We start from the raw sequence: 19521 nt of genomic DNA on the forward strand, positions 1-19521 counted from the left end.
TTACTGGGAACATCAGACCTCTGGCATTATCAGGACTCACAAATATTCCCCCATTGCATTATTATACATTATATTCAACATTATATGGTAGTTTAATGTAGTTCTGACACTAAAACTCTGTAAACTTGAATTTGTTCTCGCACAGTCATTTTTATTTTGGGTGAACTATGCACGATATACATTGATGCATTTTTGTATTGCGATATATTGTGACACCCCTACTCTCTAGAGATGCTGTTACACAACAGAAGACTGCATCCTTCGAAGGACGACTGCGTCACAAAGACACGACAAAGACTGTCCCAATCCCGAGGCTCCTTCAAATACAGCCTAAAACTATTCTCCACATCATGAAGGACAGAACGAGGATCCGTCGCAGCCTATCCCAAGATTCATTACGCACGGTGACGACGATATATTCTTTGAGAGAAAATGCAGTTACAGTTTTGAATGCAAGTATCGTTGGGTGTATATAACAATACAAAAGTGTGATTTTAAAAACACTGTAAAGCGGTTAAAATGTTGCCATATCTTACCAATATGCGATTGAATAAATGGTTTATGCTAAAAAAAAAATATATATACTAAAAACTAATGTTAAGTGCGATTAACAGTAGAAAAAAATGCGTTGATTTTAGTCGATTGACAGCACTAATTTTAATATACTATAATAATAATATAATTAATAATAATATGGGCGCATTTAACATTAAATTTAGGGCATGTTTACATGACAAAAATGTCCTTAGAACAGAATTGTTTTATATTCTCTTGTGTTGATTTGATTTCATCATTATTTCCTTCCACAGTTCACCATGTGTTTGTTTTGTGGAGAAAGAATCTGGGAATGCAATGAAAATATGCACACCGACTCATGATGATAATGTGAGTTTATACACCATTAATAGTTCATCAGTTCCTCTCTTCCTGTACATGACAGTCTTCATGTGTATTTCTATTAGTGGTGACGCAAATGTTCCCGTTTCATGCAAACCCATTATTATTCTATTGCTTGCATCTGCATCATCTCATGCATTATGCTTTATTCATTTTAGATCTATAAAGAGTTCTAGAGCATATTGATGTTCACAGAGACACACAATGCATGTCTAGCGCGCTCAAGACTACATGTGCTGTTTGAGTTCAGTGATGATTTCTCTGTTCTGACCCGATGGTGAGTGCTGTAGCGTTACGTACATTAGCGTTACCCAAACATTATATAACATGTTCAGCTCTTCAGTAGTTCTGTGTTATATGTGCTATAGGGATAACTCACCCAAAAATATCAATTCTCATAATTTACATCAAACCTGTAGGACTCTATTTCTTTAGTTAAACACAAAAGATATTTAGAAAATTGTCAAGTCACATTAAATGTATTTGTAAACCTTTTTACAATACACCGTTTTAAAGCAGCTTTACAGAAAATCATGATGTTAATGTTTATAATATTTTAAAGCCTTATATTTCACGGACACTATCGGTCACTGACACCGCTGATATAAACAATCAAGCAGTTTGTGTATCTATATACAGTAAATACTGATTTACTTGAGTGTACTGTATGCATGCAGATAAAGTAGGATGTTCTATATATCCAACTTTATATAGAGAGCTGTGCGACAATATATCTAACAATTGTCTGAATTATTTTTTATTTTTTTGTCTATACAATGAAAGATAGAGTTGTTTTAAATCTCAATGGCTTTAATAACATGGACAAAAACACAGACAATTTCCAAAATACCTCTTTTTGTGTTTAAAGGCTGTGACGCACCAAGCTGATGTCAAATAACTAGCGGCGACGAAAGTTAAAGAAAGTTCACTGCATCTCGGTTAAAAAGCTGCGCTTGACCACGCTGAAAGGACATCATGAGACTGTCCACTAAGCCACATTTAAGTTAATTATCAATATCAGCAGGTTTCAATAGTTCATGTTCGTCAACTCGGACTGCAGATTTACAAACTGTGAACAAAGCAGCATTGCTTACCATTTTGAATATCAATCACAATGATTAAGGATGAACCAATGTATTGGCCAATAATCCGTATTGGTCGATAAAACCAATTATTAAAATGAACAATCTGAAAGCTGAGACTTTGTTTCTTGTCAGAAGTAAGAAAGCAATGCGTTACAAATAATTTTTGATGTGGGGGAAAACCACAGACCTGGCAACCCTGGCTTTAACTACGGGTGATTCATGGGGTCAAATATTGATTGGTTAAGTAATTCATATTTACATATAAATATATAAGCAAAACTGTTTGAATGTTCTTTTCACAAAGATGTCCAGTGATTCCTCATCCTGATGTATTTGTTAAAGGAGAAAAGCTGAATGTCGTTCCTGATTTTAAATACTTAGGAGTAATTTTAGATTCTCAGCTGTCATTTCAAAAGCATGCTCAAAAGGTAGCCAATTTTATTAAATTTAATTTGGTCAACTTTAGGCATATAAGACCATATTTAACAACAGAGGCAGAAAAACTTTATGCATTCTATGGTATTTTCTCATATTACACATTGCTTTACTAGGATATAATCGGCCATGATTTTTAAACAATCTGCCGATGGCCAATAGTGAAATGAATTGCTTTTATCGGATGATACCAATTAATGGCTGATACATCAGTGCATCCCTACCTAGTATATATCAAATGTTGGTATCAGGGCATCAGTAGAAGAATGAGCACATCTCTCGAGTTCAGTACCTGAGTTTTCTCCTGGACGATCACACTGGCATTCTGGGCCACTGGATAGGGCTTGAGAGGAGCTTTAGTCGTGGCCAAGATGAAGTCCGTGTGTGCTTGGATGACTTGATCCAGGTATTCCCCAGCCGGCTGACTGCTGTAGTACACCGTGATCTCATCCGACGGGACCAGATGACCCTGAGACGACAAGTTTGGACACATTACAGCCTCATATGCAGGAGTACAGTCATGGGTAGGGGTGTCACGATATCCTCATGTCACGATTCGATACATATCACGAAACTGAACTCACAATATTTTATTGTGATACTCCAAGACATATGATAAAAGGTGTACAAAAAATGTACTGTTGATTAAAATGCTAAATTTGGTATTTCATTGTGTGTGTAAATGAATAGGATTGGACTTGGTGCTGAAACCCAGAGCACAGGACAATAGAGACACCAGAATAACAATATTCATGATTCTGAAGCTGAAAACACTGAATTATTGTAGAGGAATATGCTTTCACTGTCACTGACTAGATATATTTATAATAATGTAGGACACTTTTACCGGGAACATCAGACATTTGGCATTATCAGGACTCACACATATTCCCCCCATTGCATTATTATACATTATATTCAACATTATATGGTAGTTTAATGTAGTTCTGACACTAAAACTCTGTAAACTTGAATACACAGAAATTGTATTTTGGTTGATCTAGACACAATACATATCGTCACTATCCACGATACGTACTGTTGCAGTTTTGTATTGCGATATATATAATGACACGATATATTGTTACACCCCTAGAAATGATGCTCAATATTATACATTACTTAGTTAAACATTTTTCTGAAAGATCAACACCTCCTTTCAGTGAACATTAATTACTCTCGAGTTTCTCAGTGATGACGAAAAGCTCATTTAATCTGCCTTCATTTCAAAGACGTGTACTGGGAAATGCCAGCAAGTGCTAATCATTTTCCCAAAGCAGACGCTACGAGAAAACAAATGGGCTTGTTGTGGAAAATATGGCCTTGGGCATTCGGTACCTTTGAACAACGAGTAAAAAAAGAAAGAAAAAAACAAAACACAATAGCTTCTGCTTTTCCATGAACCCTCCCTGGTTACCAACTCTCATCTCAGCAAACGCTGAAAAATTAATTCCCTCCCATGGAAAATTCCCTCCGATTTTTTTTCAGACTTTCAATAAGAGAGGAATTCGGTCCTGGCGGGCGTCCACGAGCCCTTCCCCCTCACATGGAAAAAAACGCTTGTTTATTAAGAAAAAAAGGAGGACGGGGGGACGGGGGCTGGGGTGAAGAAAGGAAATCTGTCTTACTTTACTGATTTCCACACAACATCAAAGGACTGTTTGTCTTTAAGCTTTATTAAGACCGAACAATTGCTTAACGCATGCAGAACTCTGGGGTGTAAAGATTGTCCAAATAGCATCTCTCATGAGTCTGGGAAAAACAAGTGAGTTTGACCCAGAGAGAGAGAGAGAGAGAGAGAGAGAGCATCTCTCATGAGTCTGGGAAAAACAAGTGAGTTTGACCCAGAGAGAGAGAGAGAGAGCATCTCTCATGAGTCTGGGAAAAACAAGTGAGTTTGACCGAGAGAGAGAGAGAGAGAGAGAGAGAGAGAGAGAGAGAGAGAGAGAGAGAGAGAGAGAGAGAGAGAGAGAGAGAGAGAGAGAGAGAGAGAGAGAGAGAGAGAGAGAGAGAGAGAGAGAGAGAGAGAGAGAGAGAGAGAGAGAGAGAGAGAGAGAGAGAGAGAGAGAGAGAGAGAGAGAGAGGAGAGAGAGAGAGAGAGAGAGAGAGAGAGAGAGAGAGAGAGAGAGAGAGAGAGAGAGAAGAGAGAGAGAGAGAGAGAGAGAGAGAGAGAGAGAGAGAGAGAGAGAGAGAGAGAGAGAGAGAGAGAGAGAGAGAGAGAGAGAGAGAGAGAGAGAGAGAGAGAGAGAGAGAGAGAGAGAGAGAGAGAGAGAGAGAGAGAGAGAGAGAGAGAGAGACTTTTAACCCCCCTTTATTACAAAATATTCAAGGTTTAACTAAACCTTACATAGATTTAAAAAGTAATTTAAAACACAAACATACAATAATAAATAGCACAAAAAAACAAGCAAAACAAAAGCACAATTAAATATAAATTTGCAAAGCACCATCAAAATCAGATTCACATATGCACTGGTTTACTCCCCAAATGTGATTGAAAGTCTCCAGGTCTTTAACCAAGTTATAGTATGCATATTCCACCTTTAATCTAGTTTTAATTAACCCTTTTAAAATTAACATTGCATCAGTTGACCCAACATTATTTATTTTGCTTTTACGTGAAATCCAAATTCCCATTTTTGCTTGCCCAGACAAAAAATGAAGTAAAACATGGATCTGCTTTCTGTTTTTGAGAGAGAGAGAGAGAGAGAGAGAGAGAGAGAGAGAGAGAGACACATGACGGGAGAAGACGTCAGAGGTGTGGAAACACACAACAGAAATAAAACTTCAACCTTCACCAAAATATCTACTGACTTAACGCTCCTCTGGAGAACACCAGTGAGAACAGAGCTGCAAAAATCAACACATGGGTTTTAAAATTAGTCCCACCAAAAACACAAAGCACTGGTTGAGTCAAGGTCCTTGGACACTTTCGTATGCGTTTCTTCGCATTCGTCATCCTAAAAATTGGCCACAGAAACCCTGGACATTGAATCCGATGCGTATTAGCTTATCTGTTATTAACAATACAAAATGGAGTCTTCAAGAAGTGAGGATGATTTTGTTGTCCTCTCTCTTCTTAAAAAGAGAAAGAAGAGGAAATATTGGGTCCATCCAATCCTGAGATTACGTAGAGAGGAAGGAGAATTTACTTCAGGATATCAGCGGCTCAGTTTGATACTGGAGCCCCATATTAAAAAGAAGACCACCAATTTCCATGAACCAGTTGATCCTGAACAGTTCTGGGTTTTGGCGTTCGCTCGTAAAGTGGCTCTGAACTGTCAAAACACTTCTCAAAATGCTTGTTACGGATGCGATAAGGCAGAAATGGTATTAGGAAGCATTTTGGCTAAACACAGATGTAAACGGGGTCTAAAATGTTTTGAGCTCGTCCACTTTCAGCCACTTCCAGAGGTCGTCGAAAACGCATTCGACCAGATGCTTTCCTAGTATAAACGCTCATGTGATCGAATGTGATTGAACAGCCACAAAAGACCGTCTTCTCTCCGTCTACTGACCGAATGCGGAAACATTATGGGAAGCGCACTAGCCTTTTGTTGGCTAGAGACCCAAGTTTGGTTGTGACACTAACAGCGTGTCAGAGTAGAAGCGAAAGCTGATGCTCTCCGTGTTTTTCCGCCATCTTCCCAAATTAGGCCAATCTACATTTTTATGAAACTGATATAAAAAAGAAAATAAGAATAAGAATAAGAAAAAGCTATGAACAGTCTTAAAGGGATACTTCAGGATTTAGCATTAAGCTTTGTATCAGTAGGAAACCTGTAGTATTTTCTAATTACCGTGCTTCCCTCCCTCATACCCCCCTGAGACCAGAGATTTATGTATTTTGGAAAAAATCCTCAGATGACGCAAAAAATCGTAATTTTGCGTCATCGGAGGATTTTTTGGCCAGAGGCGAGAGACTCCAGCCAGTAGTAGGCGTTAGTTCTGCTTGTGTTCAACCCGCCCATAGAGGATCTCACTCACAGAATGTACACATAGCAGAGGTGGGACAAAGTCATTGTTATGCAAGTCACAAGTAAGTCTCAAGTCTTTGCCCTCGAGTCCCAAGTCAAGTCGAGTCAAAGATGAGGCAAGTCCCGAGTCGAGTCAAAAGTCAAAGCCAACAAGTCTCAAGTCGAGTCCAAAGTCCTACCATTTTAGTTTCGAGTCATTTCAAGTCCTCTTACCACAGAAATAAAATGTATACAAATCATGTACAGTACCAGTCAAAAGTTTGGAAACATTACTATTTTTAATGTTTTTGAAAGAAGTCTCTTATGCTCATCAAGCCTGCAGTTAAAAAACAACAACAACAAAAACAACAAAAAAAAAAAACGTAATATTATGAAATATTATTACAATTTAAAATAATGGTTCTCTTTTTTAATATACTTTAAAATGTAATTTATTTTTGTGATGCAAAGCTGAATGTTCATCAGCAAGTACTCCAGTCTTTGGTGTCTTATGATCCTTCAGAAATCATTCTAATATGCTGATTTATGATCAATGTTGGAAACAGTTGTGCTGCTTAATATTTTTTTATAACCTGAGATACTTTTTTCAGGATTATTTGATGAATAAAAAGTTGAAAATAACTATTTATTTAGAATAGAAATCTTTTGTAACAATATACACTACCGTTCAAAAGTTTGGGAACAATAACTATTTTTTTTTTTAAGAAATTCGTACTTTAATTCAACAAGAATGCGTTAAATTTATAAAAGGTGATGGTAACGATTTATATTGTTAGAATTTTTTTTATTTTGAATAAATGCTGTTTTTATGAATAAATGCTGTTAACGTTTTACTCATCAATGAATCCTGAAAAAAGTATTCAAAAAAAAATATATTAAACAGCACAACTGTTTCCATCATTGATAATAACTGAGTATCAAATCAGCATATTAGAATGATTTCTGAAGGGTCATAAGACACCAAAGACTGGAGTACTTGCTGATGAAAATTCAGCTTTGCATCACAAAAATAATTTACATTTTAAAATATATTAAAAAAGAGAACCATTATTTTAAATTGTAATAATATTTCATAATATTACTGTTTTTTTTTTTAACTGCAGGCTTGATGAGCATAAGAGACTTCTTTCAAAAACATTAAAAATAGTAATGTTTCCAAACTTTTGACTGGTACTGCATGTCTGTAAGATTTGTATTTATTTAAACCTCTTTTTATACAATGACATTAATCAAATACAGTAAAAAAATTCAATTATTATGATTTGATTTAATATTGACTCATTTGGATAAATATTAGGTAGGCTACACAAGATAGGCATTAATTTTTCTCAAGAAAAAAACAACTCACCTAATGCTGTAAACATACAGAGAGCCCTATCAGCTGGCAGTATTAGGTTAAAAATAACACAAATTAAATATAATGCGTTTTTTTTATTATAATAACAACAACTTTATTTAATGATATAAGTAAAAATATAACAAACATGCAATAGTACACATATGTAGCAAAATACTCTCTATAGCTCTTTTTTCTAGCCAACTAACTAACTATATTATGGTCATTAAATGGCTTTCCTGAGGTAAATGTTATGTGACATAATTGTTCTCCAACTGTTTTATTGACCCCTTTGATTGATGGGTCGATATTATGTATGAGGAATATACATTTCGGTAAGTTGTACTGTATCTTTCAACAGTGTTCATTCGTGTAACGTTATTTACTATCAGCTAGAGAGATGATCGGTTCACGTGCCGCTAGGGATCTGTCGTGTCACATTTACAAGCGCCAAAACGGTATTTATTGTCTGAATTTCGTAATAAAAGTGACAGAATCTGAGAGCAGAGATTTTTTTATATCATAACTAACCTGCTCTGTCTAGTCTGTCGATCTCCGTGTCCTCTTTGCTTCGCGATTTTTCTGTGCGTGAGAAAATGTATGTGTGGCTACATCCAATAAGGTGCTTATCATTCGTTCAAATTCGTAGCATGCGTTGTTGCTTGTTGCGCTTCATTGGTTGTCTTGCAATGTGCCTGCTTAGATGCTGTCGAATCAAAACAACGTGGGACTACAGTGATTGGATGTCGTGCAGGCAGCGCGTGCTCTCTGCATGCATACAGGTGGTGCACATAATAAACAGAGCGGCTTGTGAACGTTTTTTCCCCAGTTTTCATGAGAAGTAGCAAGTCTTCTCGAGTCAAAAGGCGCAAGTCCAAGTGAAGTCACGAGTCATTGATGTTAAAGTCCAAGTCGAGTTGCAAGTCTTTGTACATTTTGTCGAGTCGAGTCTGAAGTCATCAAATTCATGACTCGAGTCTGACTCGAGTCCAAGTCACATGACTCGAGTCCACACCTCTGACACATAGTATCAGCCGTCTTTCTTTGGAAGCTAAGCTAGCAGGCTCTTGCTCTGTGGAGAAAGCTGAGTAGTAGGGGTTACCATCCTCTTTTTCCCGGACATGTCCGGCCGTCCAGATCGTCCAAAATGTACGGATTTTCTACAGTCGCCATTCATTGTTTACATGCACACCTTTTGTTTCAGTCTAACTGAATTCATTCCGATTGGTGAATCTGAATGTAGTGTTTACATGAACGCTAAACAAGTTGATGTGCGTTTTAACATTGCTAAGAGAATTCCCGCTCCTCCGTGAGAGATACGAGACCGGTGCGTCTCACGGGCGTCGCTCATCAGTAATCACGCCACCAGCCTCGTCCTGCTTGCCACAGTAAACATGATGAATGACGACTGTAGAACGCAAAAGCCGAATCCCGGACATTTTGGGCGATCTGTAAATCCCGGGCAGACTCGTCACGGAGACTAGTAGCTTAGCTTTGTTGTTTAACTGCTCTCTAACTGGTAGGCGTGGCTTGGGAGTGGCCTCCTAGGGCAGCGAAGCAAGTGCATTCTGGGAGTTGTTGTCTTTCATCCACGAGCCAAAAATACATTTTCTGTCTTTTCTCAGTCTAGAAAGCTCCAAATTCAAAAATAATTTCACATTTCTACTACATAAATGACCTATTTTAAATACACATTCATCTTTCCAGAGGTGAAGTATCCCTTTAAATAAAAAAAATGATGTCTAACTTGTAAGACTAGTTATGAAACTGGCCCATGTGTCCTCACCTTCATGCGTAGACTCGCTCTATAAACACAATAATAGTTTTTTTAAAACTGGGTATAATGAGAGGACTATTCTACTCACCCTTCAACCATCGAACACTAAAAAGGACATCTAAAGGTGTAAAAGCATCAATAAGGTACTTTCAACACATGAATAACCCCAAAGAGTGATTCTTTACACAGAAATAACGGACAGGATAAATCACTTTTGTAATTATCTAAAATACGTTGCCTTCATCAAAAATGTTCATTAACTTCAGCATTGCGTGATAGCAAACTATTTTGAAAGTGATTTCCTTCATTTTGAAAGAGATGCATCACCCATAATTCAGAGATGCTTGACCTCAGGTCCTCACCTTCTTGCGCAGCTTCTGGATGCGGTTGATGACCTCACGGGCCACTCCTTCATCCACCATGGACTGATCCGGCGTGACGTCGAGCAGGACCAGCACCTGTGAAGACAAACGTCTGATCACTTCAGGACAGGAGCGAGTCGACAGAGATGAGCGAGGACAGATTGTTCTGTAAGATGATCAAGTCTGACAGAAAAATATGACTCTGTTACGCCGCTTCGAAGCTCACTGAAACGGCTGTACGGTATAGAAGTAGTGCTGGGCGGTATGACCAAAAATGTATATCACGGTATTTTTCAAAATTATACCGATTTCACGGTATATGATGGTATTTTATTTTATTTTATTTTTCAAGCGTGACTGGGTGTTAAAGGGTTAGTTCACCCAGAAATTAAAGTTCTGTCAGTAATCACTCTCCCTCATGTTGTTCCAACCCCGTAAGACTTTCGTTCATCTTCAGAACACAAATGAAGATATTTCTGATTAAATCTGAGAGCTGTCTCACTCCTCCATAGGCTTCTCTGTTATTGAAAATTGCCGGCCCAGAAAGTTAGTAAAGACAATGTTTAAAATAGTCCAAGTGACTACAGCGGCTCAACCTTAAGATTATCAAGCGACGAGAATACTTTTTGTGCGCAAAAAACAACAAAAATAACAACTTTATTCAACTCTTCATGTTCTTCTGTGTTTCTCTGAGTGAGTTCATGTAGTGTAACAGCGCAGCGCTTCTGGGTTGTACGTCAGAACGGAGGCTCACAAAAATATCTTAATGTGTGTCCTGAAGATGTGTGAGGGTGAGTAATTACTGACAGATTTTTTATTTTTGGGTGAACTAACTGCTATATAAAACTGAAAGCAGAGTGAGCACCTGCGCGTCTGAATGGGCCTCGTACTGAGCCGGAGTTCCTGAGGTCTGATCGAAGCTGTACATCAGACGCAGATCTTCCTCACGCAGTTCATGACCGTCCACAACGATAGATCCTGCACAGAGGAACAGACACTGGGGTGTAACAATGCATCAGCTCACAATATATCGCAATACAAAAATGCAACAATATGTATCGTGGATAGTGACAATTAGGGCTGTTACTTTTGTGAATAAATCCCGTTCGATTTCGGGGAAGTAAGTGTTCATTGAATCGACTGTAAAATCGATTTTCCATGTCTAAAGACGTTTCCATTTTAAACGCCAAATATGGGCAAATCCACGGACAACTAACAGGCATTAGGACGAACGTAAAGAGGGCGCTTGAGACGCACAAGTCAGCAATATTTCTGATGATTTATTGGCGTGAGGTTTCGTGCACGATGACGAACAGGAGTGCAATATTCTTGAAAAACAATAAGCAGAGTGGACTGCCATAACATCAGTGAAAAACATCACTGCAGGCTTCAACATGGCTGTGTTTACGATTAGAAATGTCAAACAAATTTCGCCTACGTGGCGATTGTAGCCCGTAGCCGGAATCTGTGTCTGTATGCATGAGACTGTCTGAATACCGGCAGAATACCGGCAGAATTCACATGTTTGTTGTGAAAAGAGACACATTATGCAGAAGGATAATTTGCTGTTATGTGTGTGTGTCAGAGCCTGCAGTCGCTGTGTGACACGGGCGTATCGTGACGAGCTGGACGCGCTCCGAGAGAAGGCCGTTAAAATCGATTCCCTATTTTCGTTTTCGAAACTTGTGTTGGTTGGTCCCAAGCGTGTCGCACAAGTCCTGAAAAGTGAAGCCAAAGCATCTCGATCTCCCCCCGGTGGCTGGTCCTAGTATAGGTCATAAGCCCCGCCTCCCCGTGTTATTCAACGGGACTTGAGACCAACTAAACAATTTAATTACACTTCAAATATCTTTTTTCCGAAAGTGGTTTCTGTCATTTACTGTAGTTTTTATCACGCTCATGTAGTTAGTTATTTGATGCTAAATGCTGACGGTGGTGTGACGTCATGATTGACAGCTGATTGACAGGTTCTCTGAGCGAAGAAGTCACTGAAGCACAAACAGACTTTTTTTCGGGATCTTCGGAAGACTGAGGAGATTGGAGCTTTAAATTTAATATCTAAATTTCTATAATTAATTATTTCACACTGAGAGTGAGGGCGGGGCCTTGGTTTCGCGACTTTACTTCCTGCACACGACTGCACGGGTCTGGCCCCGAGATCGCTACTGCGCGGGTCTGGCCCCGAGATCGCTACTGCGCGGGTCTGGCCCCGAGATCGCTACTGCGCGGGTCTGGCCCCGAGATCGCTACTGCGCGGGTCTGGCCCCGAGATCGCTACTGCGCGGGTCTGGCCCCGAGATCGCTACTGCGCGGGTCTGGCCCCGAGATCGCTACTGCGCGGGTCTGGCCCCGAGATCGCTACTGCGCGGGTCTGGCCCCGAGATCGCTACTGCGCGGGTCTGGCCCCGAGAACGCTACTGCGCGGGTCTGGCCCCGAGATCGCTACTGCGCGGGTCTGGCCCCGAGATCGCTACTGCGCGGGTCTGGCCCCGAGACCGCTACTGCGCGGGTCTGGCCCCGAGATCGCTACTGCGCGGGTCTGGCCCCGAGACCGCTACTGCGCGGGTCTGGCCCCGAGATCGCTACTGCGCGGGTCTGGCCCCGAGATCGCTACTGCGCGGGTCTGGCCCCGAGATCGCTACTGCGCGGGTCTGGCCCCGAGATCGCTACTGCGCGGGTCTGGCCCCGAGATCGCTACTGCGCGGGTCTGGCCCCGAGATCGCTACTGCGCGGGTCTGGCCCCGAGATCGCTACTGCGCGGGTCTGGCCCCGAGATCGCTACTGCGCGGGTCTGGCCCCGAGATCGCTACTGCGCGGGTCTGGCCCCGAGATCGCTACTGCGCGGGTCTGGCCCCGAGAACGCTACTGCGCGGGTCTGGCCCCGAGATCGCTACTGCGCGGGTCTGGCCCCGAGATCGCTACTGCGCGGGTCTGGCCCCGAGATCGCTACTGCGCGGGTCTGGCCCCGAGACCGCTACTGCGCGGGTCTGGCCCCGAGATCGCTACTGCGCGGGTCTGGCCCCGAGACCGCTACTGCGCGGGTCTGGCCCCGAGATCGCTACTGCGCGGGTCTGGCCCCGAGATCGCTACTGCGCGGGTCTGGCCCCGAGACCGCTACTGCGCGGGTCTGGCCCCGAGATCGCTACTGCGCGGGTCTGGCCCCGAGACCGCTACTGCGCGGGTCTGGCCCCGAGATCGCTACTGCGCGGGTCTGGCCCCGAGATCGCTACTGCGCGGGTCTGGCCCCGAGATCGCTACTGCGCGGGTCTGGCCCCGAGATCGCTACTGCGCGGGTCTGGCCCCGAGACCGCTACTGCGCGGGTCTGGCCCCGAGACCGCTACTGCGCGGGTCTGGCCCCGAGATCGCTACTGCGCGGGTCTGGCCCCGAGACCGCTACTGCGCGGGTCTGGCCCCGAGATCGCTACTGCGCGGGTCTGGCCCCGAGACCGCTACTGCGCGGGTCTGGCCCCGAGATCGCTACTGCGCGGGTCTGGCCCCGAGATCGCTACTGCGCGGGTCTGGTCCCGAGACCGCTACTGCGCGGGTCTGGCCCCGAGACCGCTACTGCGCGGGTCTGGCCCCGAGACCGCTACTGCGCGGGTCTGGCCCCGAGACCGCTACTGCGCGGGTCTGGCCCCGAGACCGCTACTGCGCGGGTCTGGTCCCGAGATCGCTACTGCGCGGGTCTGGTCCCGAGACCGCTACTGCGCGGGTCTGGCCCCGAGACCGCTACTGCGCGGGTCTGGCCCCGAGACCGCTACTGCGCGGGTCTGGCCCCGAGATCGCTACTGCGCGGGTCTGGTCCCGAGACCGCTACTGCGCGGGTCTGGCCCCGAGACCGCTACTGCGCGGGTCTGGCCCCGAGACCGCTACTGCGCGGGTCTGGTCCCGAGACCGCTACTGCGCGGGTCTGGTCCCGAGACCGCTACTGCGCGGGTCTGGTCCCGAGATCGCTACTGCGCGGGTCTGGCCCCGAGACCGCTACTGCGCGGGTCTGGCCCCGAGACCGCTACTGCGCGGGTCTGGCCCCGAGACCGCTACTGCGCGGGTCTGGCCCCGAGACCGCTACTGCGCGGGTCTGGCCCCGAGACCGCTACTGCGCGGGTCTGGCCCTGAGATCGCTACTGCGCAGACTCAAGACCCAAGATGTCAGCGCCATAGAGCTGGTAAGTCCCGCCCCTTCCGCTAACCCCGCTGGACCTCAAAGTTGAAAAACCGTCAATGCAAGTGAATGGGAGAAAATAATTATTTTCTGGTCCCGTTTGAATTGTGCCATAAATTGAACATATGTTGTCTGTGAATTTTTTATACAACTTTTCATGTTACGAGTTTGACAGTATATGGTATGATTCTTCGGCTAGCAGTTGTGGAAAAGACATAACGAGAAAGACTACATGTCGCCAATGTGACGTCACCCCATAAAGTTGACTTACCCGTGGTTTTCACCAACTTCAACGATTTTGTCCTCTCCCTGAAAGAAGGCGGTGAAGTGCACCAAAGACACAGCCATGTTTAGCGGGATCCGTGAGCTAGTCCGTGTGCGAGTGGTGTTGATGTTTCAAACGCGTCGAGAGTTGTAGTCCACAAAGTGCTCACACACAAAGTCTAACCGTATCAAACTTCTACCTGCTAAATTGTATCATTCTTTACATGAAAAGTTATATAAACAATTCACAGACAACATATGTTCACATTCATGGCACAATTCAAACGGGACCAGAAAATAATTATTTTCTCCCATTCACTTGCATTGACGATTTTTCAACTTTGAGGTCCAGCGGGGTTTTGCGGAAGGGGCGGGACTTACCAGCTCTATATCGGCACACTGGCGGCTTCAGCTCTCACCAATGGAAGAGAGTGAAGGGGCGTCGTCCATATTTTTTTACAGTCTATGGTTGGTCCGATCGATTGTGCAATCTATTTTCGAACGTAAAGTGACAGCCCTAATGAAAATATGTATTTTTTTTTAAAGGGGAAATTTCTGCATGAATATGTTTCTGTTGTTATAATAACTGTTCACATCTCAACTACTTCAGCACTATTTCTCAGTCTTATCCAGCCTTTTATATGAAACACAGCAGAGCGCTCATTCCAGCGGCAGTGTTTCATATAAAAGGCATGAAAATGCTTCAGAAAGGGGAGCGTTGAACACGACTATCAGATCTTCGCACTCTAATGTGAGATTAGCACGGCTGGTTTAGCTCTTCTCCAACAGGTACAGTAACCAGCGCCACATCAGAGCCAGAGATCAGCCTCTCGAGAACAGAGAGCTCAACGCCGTTCTTTACGCCATCAAAACCACTTCTACTGTTGATGCTCATGTGGATCATGTACATTTATCATGTTCTATAAAAAGGATGTTTTATGAGCACTGAGAATTTATTTTGTACCACATTTTAAGCACACGTTCATCTTACTTGTCATTATAGTAGTTTTTCTCCCAAATTCTTTTTTTTTTTTTTTTTTTTTATGGTTGAATTAAATTTTAATCTTAGTAACTAATGTATTGTCTAATTAATTGAAAGAATTAAACTCATTCAACTGAACAACAATTTATTAAAAGTTGAACAAAAATGATATGTTTTATCATACAGTATATATTTAAGTAAAATAAACTTTTTTAGTTTATTTTTTTTTAGTTTATTGCAAAGCATGTATAATTAAATAATAATAATTATAAAAGTGTGTGTGAGAGTGAGTGAGTGTGTGAGTGAGTGAGAAAGTGTGTGTGTGTGAGTTAGTGTGTGTGTGTGTGTGTGTGTGTGTGTGTGTGTGTGTGTGTGTGTGTGTGTGTGTGTGTGTGTGTGAGTGAGTGTGTGTGAGTGAGTGAGTGAGTGAGTGAGAGTGTGTGTGACTTAGTGAGTGTGTGTGTGTGTGTGTGTGTGTGTGTGTGTGTGTGCGTGAGTGAGTGAGTGAGTGACTTAGTGAGTGAGTGAGAGTGTGTGTGTGAGTGAGTGAGTGACTTAGTGAGTGAGTGAGTGTGTGTGAGTGAGTGAGTGAGTGAGCGACTGAGTGAGTGAGTGAGCGACTGAGTGAGTGAGTGTGAGAGTGAGTGAGTGAGTGAGTGTGAGTGAGTGAGTGAGTGAGTGAGTGAGTGGGTGAGTGAGTGACTTAGTGAGTGAGTGAGTGAGTGAGTGAGTGAGTGAGTGACTTAGTGAGTGAGTGAGTGAGTGAGTGAGTGAGTGAGTGACTTAGTGAGTGAGTGAGAGAGTGAGTGAGTGAGTGAGTGAGTGAGTGAGTGAGTGAGTGAGTGAGTGAGTGAGTGAGTGAGTGACAGTGAGTGAGTGAGAGAGTGAGTGAGTGTGTGCGAGCGTGTGTGTGTGACTGGGTGTGTGAGAGTGACTGAGTGAGTGAGTGAGTGAGTGAGTGAGTGATTGATTGACAGTAAGCGGTACCTGTCCTCTGGAAGGCCTCCAGCTCTTCACTCTTCAGGTCTTTGATGGATGCAGTCACAGATTTAAACGCTCCTTTCAGGCGTTTGCCCAGAACCATGTGATCGGGTTCAGCTCTCAGACGAATGCCGTATCTGTCCTTGTCGGAGGACAGCGTGAGCTGGCGAACGTTCAACTCCTGGAGAAAACACAATGTCATGCTGCTGTGAGATTGACAAGTTTTACAACAAGATGTAATTTAACTGCAAAAAATGTACATTTAATCAAAGTGCAAGGGTTAGATATCGCCGTCGTCAGGCAGAAACCAAAACCGCTGCTTTTCAGGAAATTGAAAACAACTGTATTGTTGATATTGTGGCTTTACACTACCACTGATCAGACACTTGCACGTGTCATTATATTATTAACATTTTACCGAAATCAAGCTCAAAGGGTGGTTTTTGACCAGTGAATCACAGACATTTAACAGACTCAGTTAATTTTTACCTTCAATATTATAGTAGGCTAATGAAGCCTATAGGCTACAACTGACTCCCATAGTTTACAGCATTAGTGAAGAGATTTGTTAAAAGATTTGAAATTTGCCATGTATTGTACCTGGTATCCAAAATAATCAATATTGAATCGAATCGAATTGCAAGCTTGTGAATCGAAATCGAATCGAATTGTGAAATTTGTGTCAATACCCAGCCCTACTAAGAAGTGCTGTCTCAGTGCTGTGGAGGAAGCGAAAACTGGATTGAAAACATTCATAGTGGTTGTTAGATGACAAATGTGTTTGAAGTTGAACAGTGATCACTTTCTCAAGCAGTTTCGAAAGAAATGGTAGATTTGAGATTGGTCTGTAGTCTGCCATGTCAGAGGGGTCGAGGCCAGCTTTCTGTAGGACAGGAGCGACAGCAGCAGTTTCTAACTCCAGAGGAACAGCACCAGTACTTAGTAGTTGGGAGATGAGAAGTGAAATCGGCAGTGAGATAACAGGTGCATATTTTTTAATTAAAGCAGTAGGAGCGGGATCAAGATGATAGGAAGATGCGTTTGCTTTGTTGATTAGCTCAGAGATAAGCAGGGGTTGGAGGGGGCAAAATCAGTTATTGTTATCGGCCCAAAAAGAAAATTTGCCTATATATATTAACGCCGATAAATAATGTATTATTTCCTTCAGCTGAGACGCTTCAGATGTGCACTGTTCAACATGATGATTATGAACTGCTTGAAATATGATTAAATCACTTAAAAAAGGAAAATACAGTTCAGTGCAACATGTGCAGCAAGTCTGTCATATCGGCTACATAAAATTATAATCAGAACATCATAATTTTGTGTTTGGGACGTGCATTTTAATGGTGAGACGTTTGTTTTTGTAATCAGCTTCTTGAAAAATATATAAAAAATTTGGATTTAGATTTATCAGCCAATATATTGATTATCGGCTTTCAAATATAAAATAATTATTTGTTATCGGTATCAGCCAAAATTTTCATATCGGTGCATCCCTACTATTAAAGGTATAGCGGAGGATTTTCTTTTTCCGGGTGGGTAGTGTAAACTATTGGTCCACCTAAGTGTCAATCATTCTGGTGATATGTTTACGTAAGGCCGTCGTACGTGCTCGTCCCTTAGTTTCCGCTTTCTGCGCATGCGCACTTTCAGGTGTTTATGTGTGGTGAGCTAGAGCTCAGCCATTCATTGAAGCTCGCCGTTTCACCGGGTCCTTTGAAAATGTCTGCGGGTCGCAAGAGAAAAAGTTTGTACGAACTGTATGAGAAGAAGAGAAAGGCCTCAGAAGAGAGAAACAAGATCAGAGTGTTTTGGGGAGATTGTTTCACACGATGGCGTGCGCTGAAAACACAGGTTGGGCTTTCCACTGATGCCTCAGTCGCGAAGTTTCTACTTGAAAGGTAAAGTTTGGCATGCTATTTGGAGAAAAAGTGCAAATCTTCTTTTGGAAAGTAATCTTGTATGAGCGATGCCGACAGCAACTTGTAAACAGAGCGTGCACGAGGAGAACCTCGCACACGTTTAATAGGCGTTCCCTCTCGGGAGCAGGTAGTGTGTTGCGCATGTGCATTTTTTCAAAAAGTGGAGAGGGCGGTTCTTATCTAAAATTCGGAAAGATCCTCCGCTATACCTTTAAATATTAAGTGCTTTTCTATTTTATTTGAGTAAAAGTACAAAAAATTTTAATGCACTTAAGTATAACATGTAAAACGTACTGATTGATGAATGTTTATTTATTGTGCAATTCTATATACTTAGAATAATATATAAATAAACTGATATACATTTATATATTTTGCAATTATAGGTATATAATTAAGTAGCCAGCAATAAGGAAGATTATGCAGACACTTAATTAGGGCCCAAGCCCTGAAAGGGCGAAGGCCCTAGTGTTTTCGTAAGGATTTTTTTTTTTTTTTTTTTTTCATTATTTTTTTTTTTGCCTTTTTGCCACTTTTGGGGCCCTTAACATGCTCAAAAACTCTTGAAACTTTGCACACAGGTCAGAACCCGCGGCCATCAGGGCCGGACTGAAGCTGGTACTGGGGCGTGGCAGGGGGGCTCGACAGCGCCCCCTGGAATGGGGTCCGAAATCTTGGTCCATATATCAAACACGCTTGCATGTAATATGAAACTCAGTACACATATAGATCTCATCGGGCCGCACAACTTTCGTGCTCTAAGTTTTACAAAAGCCCAACAGGAAGTCGGTTATTATACGTTGTTTGGAAAACGCATACAATGGAATGTGAAATACTCCTCCTAGGGATTTCATCCGATCGACGCCAAACTCGTTGTGAATGAAGTCAAGACATTGAGGATGAATTCTTGCGAACAGATTTTTGATATCTCGAACGGTTTGGCCGTGGCGAGGAAACGAATTTATGGCGAATAATGGGACACAGGAAGTGTGTTATAACTTCTGCATACATTAACTGATCTTGATGAAACTTCAGCAGTGTGTTCGTTGTAAGAGGCCGATCACATGGATGTGACCTTTATGAGTCAAAGTTATAGCGCCACCAACTGGCAACAGGAAGTGTGTCACTTTCAAAATGCTTTGAAATCACTTTCTTATTTTTACCCGATTTGCTTCAAACTTTATGTGTATAATGTAGACACACGGCAGATGTAGACCTGTGAAAGGATTATTGATATCTTAGATACTGTTGCCGTGGCAACGCATCAAACTTTAATATTCTTTTCGGATTCTTTTGAGACTCTTCACATGCTTGAAAATGCATGAAACTCGACAGAC

At 42.5% G+C, this 19521-nt stretch overlaps 1 protein-coding gene across 2 annotated transcripts in view; it reads right to left on the reverse strand.

Moving 5' to 3' along the window:
- Positions 1-19521, reverse strand: part of iars1 (isoleucyl-tRNA synthetase 1) — a 126727-nt gene that overhangs the window by 27034 nt on the left and 80172 nt on the right. For both annotated transcript variants that reach the window (XM_081358082.1, XM_081358083.1), the window contains exons 26-29: positions 16266-16440; positions 10735-10847; positions 9870-9965; positions 2710-2886 (exon numbers count right to left, since the gene is read on the reverse strand). In XM_081358082.1, coding sequence (XP_081214208.1) covers positions 2710-2886; positions 9870-9965; positions 10735-10847; positions 16266-16440 — 561 coding nt within the window. The remainder of the gene's footprint in view (positions 1-2709; positions 2887-9869; positions 9966-10734; positions 10848-16265; positions 16441-19521) is intronic.

The sequence above is a fragment of the Scardinius erythrophthalmus genome, assembly GCF_964197995.2.
Source record: "Scardinius erythrophthalmus genome assembly, chromosome: 25".
NCBI lineage: Eukaryota > Metazoa > Chordata > Actinopteri > Cypriniformes > Leuciscidae > Scardinius > Scardinius erythrophthalmus.